The following is a 6,725-nucleotide window of genomic DNA, read 5'->3' as shown; positions in this document are numbered from 1 at the left end:
GAAGAGTTTTAATGTCACCAAGGACGACAGGAGGGTCTAAAGAAAGTACCGAAAACTGAAACTGAAAATGTGGGTGACTCTCCAGCAGCCATGATGCCCAAATCTTTGTTCCACTGACAGTTTGTAGATTATCACCTCAGCTTTGATGGGAAACTTCACATTTGAATCAGCGTTTCTCAGGAGAAAGACTGTTTGCTCTGACAAATAACCACATGTTTGTAGTTTCTGGATGTTTTTGACAGAGTTCTATCTTTCATCTTCCTGTTTTTCTCATTCTTGTCCCTCTCGTCACCTGGCGCTCACGGCGTCCCCGTGCACAGCGTGCTAGTTTCCATCACAGGCCGTCCATGGCCAGTCATGTGCACTGAGCGTAGCGCAGCCCGACTCCCACGCTGCTACACAGTAAACCTCAACTGGAGCTGGATTTAAACTGCTTCTTAGAATAATTCAGCAGAAATTATCATTTTACAAATAATCTCAGGCTTTCGGGTCCATTTTCCCCCCATAATGCAACTAAAAGAAAACGTCTTCTTTCTTTTCCTAATCAAAAATATACATTTAGTGAACCCCCTAGTTTTAGTTAACAAAAACTCACAAAATAACAATTGAATCTGAGAAAATCTTTTTAACTGAAATTAAATTTTTGTGGGTCGCATTTTTTAAATTTTTTTAACTGAACTGAAACGCGCTGAATTCCACAGCACATCTACATGTTAAGTTGTCATAGTCAAGCTAGCATAACTGACCTACTTCCCTCTTCCTCACTATTTTCTTTCTTAATTACAACTTTTTCTTGACCTTATTTAGTTGTTATAGTGTTGACAATTAGTGGCACGTTGAGCGTTTTTTAGCATTTAACGCGTTACGTTGGCAACATTTAACAGCTAAAAGATATGGTAGTCATTATTGGCGAGCAGCTCTTTGCGTCCAGCAGACAATTACTAGTCCAAACAAGGTGACAGCCAAAGTCTGGAGGAAAACACCAGAGTCAGTTGGTTGTTAATTTAATAAGTTCTGTTGAATATTCATTACCTAATCGATGTTTACATAATCACAATACTTTGACCTTTTTCAATTCTGCACTTAAACATTCTTCATAATTCTTGTTATTTATCATTTCTGTTGTTTTTTTGTTTTTGTTTATTTTGGATATTTAAAATGTCTTCCAGTCCCAGTGTTAAATGTTGATTAGAATTGAAAGTTTATTGTTGCTTGAAAATGGTCTCAAAATGACAATATTATTGTTTATCGTGATAACTTATGGGATAATTTATCATCCAGCAAAATTTATCGTGACAGGCCTAAATTCTGTTACATTATTTTTTTTAGAATTTATTCTGTTTTATAGAAAGAATTAAATGTAAAAACTGATTGAAAATAAAACATTAACTTATCCAAACCAGGGTTATGCTCTCAGGTAATTATTTTAGCTCCTAAATTTTGATGAAATCCACCTACATTTGCCGCCTCGCCCTGTTTTCACATCACTGCACCTCAGAAGAGTTTTCAGCAGTGGAAACATGAGTTGTTGTTATTTAGTGGAGGGGAGACAGGAAGCGCTGTTATTATTCCTTCTGTGTTTCTATAATTGGAGCGAGCAGTTGTTGTTTTGGGCGACCAATGAGGAAGTGGCTCTTCCTCTGTTGTAACTGTTTCCTGTCTCACTAGGAACAGTCGGCTGATCTGAACTGCAGGCTGGGTGTGTGTGCGCGTTTTGGGCTTTTTTTTAATTAGTCTGATTTTTATTTATTTATTTTTTTTTTTTCAAATACGTTTTTTGTTTATTTTTATTTCCTGTCCTGCAGCTTAAAGAGTCTCTGATCGGCTGACCGAAAATTCAAATTTCTTTTAAACTAGACACAAAAAAGGAGTTGATTTCAATTCAATCCTAATACCAACACAAAATGACCCACAACCTATTTTTCCAATAACAATTTTATAACAAATTATTGTTATAAAGTTCAGAATTTGGATTTGTATTGCATAAATATTTTTACGGTTTATAATTTGTTTTTGTTAAATGATTTAATTTAGGTACGCATGTTTAGGCTTGTCAATAACAAATTTTTTCTGGACGATAAATTTTCCCAGAAATTATTGCGATAAACGATAACATTGTTTTGAGACCATTGCAAGAGCATTCTATCAAAAATCAATAAACTTTAATTTCCAAACATTTGGCCAGTTTTGTGGAGGTTCAGATGGATCTGGACAATAAATCAATCACACTATCAATCGCAATAGACACGTGATCAATATCAGTAGATATTACAGCTGATAGAATATTCAATAATTTCAGTGAACTTTGATCACTGATAGCTTAGCTATGAGAGTTTAGCAGCTTAAACTCTCACAGCTAAGCTAAGCTAGGTTAGCTGGATCAACTAACTGTCTTATTCTTTGGTTGCTTAGCAACAACCTGCTGAGTAAGAAGCAGCTTCAAGTTCCCCTCCCCCCCCCCACTTTCGGTTACCTAGCAACAGCCTGAAGAGTATCAGCAGTTACACTTCATAACTGCTTAAAAAGAAAAAAACAACGGAGTGAAGTGAAAACTGGATAAAACGCGGAAGGTTTGACACAGTGTCAGATATTTACAACAAAAAGCGTATTAATAATGATCAGTATCGACTGATATGAAACGCTTTTATTGTGATAAGTTCTTCAGTCACATCGTCCAGTCCTAGGTTATATATGATCTGCTTCCCTGTGGTGAGGCTCCATTTAACTCCAGATGTTGTGAAATAATTCCACATCAGAAGCTTACAAAGCCATAGAATAAGAAATAAAATCTTTTTTTCAGTCACTTTAATCCAAGTTGACCAAATGTCAAAAGTTTCCTTTTTTAAACTGTAGAAATTCAAATTCTACAATAACTCTGAAGAATTTGAATTAATAAGTAAGAACAACATGTAATTTCCCTTTGGGATCAATAAAGTTTTTTTTATTTGAATTTGAAGTCATTTGATCTGAGCTGTAAATTAAACCAGTGGGATGAAAAAATGGTGTCCATTGTTTTTGTTGTAGATCCAGTTTTATGTGTGTCACTGCTGCTGTGTGGGCTGAGAGATACAATCATATTTCCACTTATGCTGATGATATTATATTGTGTTATGAAATTGTATTTGATTTCCTGTCAAAGCTGAATGTGATGCCATTTGTGCCAGACTTTTAACTTTCTTCTTGTAGAGTTTCTCATAAAAGGGCAGAACAGAAGTGTGAAAATGATTCATTGCCACTCGTGCGTGTGTGTGTGTGTGTGTGTGTGTGTGTGTGTGTGTGTGTGTGTGTGTGTGTGTGTGTGTGTGTGTGTGTGTGTGTGTGTGTGTGTGTGTGTGTGTGTGTGTGTGTGTGTGTGGTGGAAATGGCCGTGGGAGGACTCCACATCCTCATGTGGTTGAACTTAATGGACGAGCCGGAAACATGTGGGCGAGGTGCTGATGTCTGCGCACACAGAGCCGTCTGAAATATTGCTCATAAAGAGCACAATTCAGATTTCTTTCTCTTTTTTTTTTTAATCTGTCAGAGGATGAACTAACACTTCCTTCCTGAATTTGTGCAGCAGGGGTGTTTGTCTCAGCAGGAGCATGCTTTTAATTTGATGTGGGGGAAACGTGGGCCAAATCGGATGAAATGGTCGATGGTGCAACCGCATTCAGATTCTTATCCTCTCTCAAAGGGAGCAGCAGCGAATTTCCACGCAATGATAATTCAACGGCATGATGAAATTACAAATGGCAGCAAAGCAACAGATTATCTGGAAAACATTGCCTTTGTCCAAACCTTTTGTCACATTGGTCAAATTCATAGACTCAAAAGTGGCAAACCAAACCAAAAAACAAACAAATAAGTAAAGTAAATAAAGTAGCCCGATATCTATTCTGGATCATGAAAGGGTTTTCAGGGCCACTGTAGTTAGAAAAAAAGGAGAAAATTTCAGCCAGAAGAAATTTTCCACAAAACTGGGACATTTTCAAAAGAAAAGTTTTGACATTTGAAATTAGGAAATTTCCAAGTCTGTTTGTAGAAAACTTCTGATATTAATCTAAAAATGAAAGAAGAAAAATTTCCTTCTGCAACGTCCCTAATACGCTGTAGCAGATCTTACAGGTTTGCTGTATTAAAATTATTAAAAGAAAGGCGTCTAGTTTTCAGTTTCTTTTGCTCGACTGAATACATTTATTTTCAGTAATAAGAACATGATTTGGGTCACTTTGTTTCAAAATGTTTGCTATATTTAGCCAAGTTTAAGAAAGACTAAAAGCTGATTTGGCTTCCAGTGAAAGACTCTGGATTGATTTGGTTTTACCTTTTGTTAAAACTCAGTTATAAGAAAACAAAACTTTCAGTTCAATTCAGAACTACTTTGAGTTACAAATTGTTGTTGTAACTCATCAATTTAAATTCTGCAGTTTTGCAATTTGGTGTTGTACTTCATCTAGTACAACAGATGAAGTACTAGATGGAGATTTAAAGTCTCCATCTGCATCTACAGGCCAGGTTTGTATAATTTTTGAATTGCAGTTGGGGGCCGCACAAAATCAGAGCAAGGGCCACAAATGGCCCCGGGGCCGCTCTTTGGACACCAGTCAGTCAGATGGTTGAAACTTGAGTTTCCAGTTTCTGAACCGCTGCTCGTTTCCTTTTCATGTATTCTGTCCATCCACAGTTCTGTTGAAGTTTCGCACAGACAAAGGTCGTGACCCCGACCCCAAGGCGTGTGCAGAGGACAGCCGGCTGCTGAAGCAGATCAGAGACGACGTGCTGGAGGCCATGGGGCTGAGCGGCGACCTGCTCGCCGACGACTTCATCAGGTGGCTTCCATTTCACAGGGACAACATCTAGGAAAGTTTTCTACAGTCTTCCATGTTCTGGTTGATTTATCATGTCTTTGTTAGAATCAGATTAATGTTTGTTTGTTTTTGGTTTTTACCGCAGGGTATTAGGGCCATATTAAGAGAAAATGAAAAAATATTACATGAATAAAGTTGTACATAAATAATAAAAAACAGGATATTTGGAGATCCAGTTTTCTGCCTGAACTGCAACCTGAACTCGTTGCTGCTCTGTTTGTCCTCAGCTACTGTTTCTCAGAGATGTCTCCGGTTTGCGCCGTCGTGGGCGGAGTTCTGGGGCAGGAGGTGGTCAAGGTGAGAAACCGTGTTTCAGGTGAAGCGCTCAGTACTTACCTCATCAGGTAATAACAACGCTCACCAACGCCCTGCACAAACCAAAACAGGCAACATCTAGTAAAGTTTTCTACAATCTTCCATGTTTTGGTTAATTTCTCGTGTTTTTGTTCATCAGATTTAATTTTCCTTTGTAGTTTTTTGTTTTTACGATGGAGTATTAGGCCCATATTAGCACTCCATATGGGCCTAGTATGAGTTTTAGGCCCATACTTGTAAAAGTATCACAACAATAAAGTCAGAGTCCAAGAATAAAGTCATATGTTTATAGTTGAAATAATTCAAGAATAAAGTCGTACGAAAATTATGAGAAAGTCTAAATATTTTGAGAATAGCTGTAAGAAAATATTTGTGACATTTCAAGAATGTCTTAATATTATGAGAAATTGTAATTTTATAAGAATTATTTTACGAGACTCGTGTTACAGGGTTCCCCCCTGTGTATTATAAGCCTGGCGGGCCACCAGACTTTACTTATGCCCCCACCAGGCTTAACATTGCTCATTTATTTTTTTTTATTTTATTTGTTTTTCTGTTAAATGTTTACATTTTTGAAGACTTTATAGCTGGTGTTCAGATACTAAACATCTAGTAACACATAATTATCAAGTAATATTTTCAAATTTCCTGTCAACTTTAAAGATCTTTAACTCCAAAACACTGCGGGCTGCAAGATGAATGACTGCGGAGCGCCCCAACCACCGGGCTTAGCAAGTTTTCTGGGGGAAACCTTGGTGATATTATGAGAATAAAGCTGCAATATGTTGAGAATAATATTGCGAGAAAGTCGTAGCGTTACGAGAATAAAGTAAAATTCCTCCTATCTGCACAGCATCTAGAAGCAGAGGGAATAACTGTCTAAATATTCAATGATTTAACCAAATCATTAAATATAGATATAAATATAAATAGACGATATTATTAACTCCAGGAATGTTTTTTTCTGGATCAGAAACATATAATTTTGTTTTGGTGCTGATATAATCATGGGTTCATGTTTGGGTTTCAGCTTCTTGCTCTCACTCACCGGTTGAATACTTCTGAGCTGAAGCCTTGAGCAAACGGCTCTGAACATTTTCCAATAAATCAGGTTTTTATTGAAATGTTCTGCTCCAGTTCTGTTTAGTTCAGCTGCTGTTTTTCCACATTCTCACATTCTGTTTGTTTGAAAGGAAAACATGAAACATTTTGTGATTTTTATCACCAGATTTATTCTCAGTCTGTTCACCTGAAATAATAAAAATAACTCTCTGCTGTCGTCTTTCTCTGCAGGCTCTTTCCCAAAGAGACGCTCCTCATCGTAACTTCTTCTTCTTCGACGGTCGTAAAGGCAACGGCGTGGTCGACTACTTCGGACCGAACTGAAGACGCAGGTCGACCTTTGACCTCGGAACGGTTTTAACTCTACATACCAGGTTCTATTTGTCCCACCTGGGACACCGTCAGCTACACCATAAACACAAAATAAGTTTAGCAGTTTTCTTTTCTTGTCACAAGTGTTGTGTTTTTTACATTTGCTAATAAAACGATGTAAACAAA

The 6,725-nt window shown here is 37.3% G+C and overlaps 1 protein-coding gene across 1 annotated transcript in view; it reads left to right on the top strand.

Moving 5' to 3' along the window:
• The window catches only part of sae1 (SUMO1 activating enzyme subunit 1), a 14,926-nt gene extending 8,201 nt beyond the window's left edge, over positions 1-6,725 (top strand). The window contains exons 7-9 of the mRNA XM_015013086.2: positions 4,667-4,811; positions 5,078-5,147; positions 6,459-6,725. Of these exons, the coding sequence (XP_014868572.2) occupies positions 4,667-4,811; positions 5,078-5,147; positions 6,459-6,551 (308 nt within the window). The 3' untranslated portion in view covers positions 6,552-6,725. The remainder of the gene's footprint in view (positions 1-4,666; positions 4,812-5,077; positions 5,148-6,458) is intronic.

The sequence above is a fragment of the Poecilia mexicana genome, unplaced genomic scaffold (assembly GCF_051168715.1).
Source record: "Poecilia mexicana isolate PSO_F unplaced genomic scaffold, ASM5116871v1 scaffold_13, whole genome shotgun sequence".
Lineage (NCBI taxonomy): Eukaryota > Metazoa > Chordata > Actinopteri > Cyprinodontiformes > Poeciliidae > Poecilia > Poecilia mexicana.
Note: the sequence above shows the minus strand (reverse complement) of the source record. Positions and strands in the feature narration are given on the sequence as shown.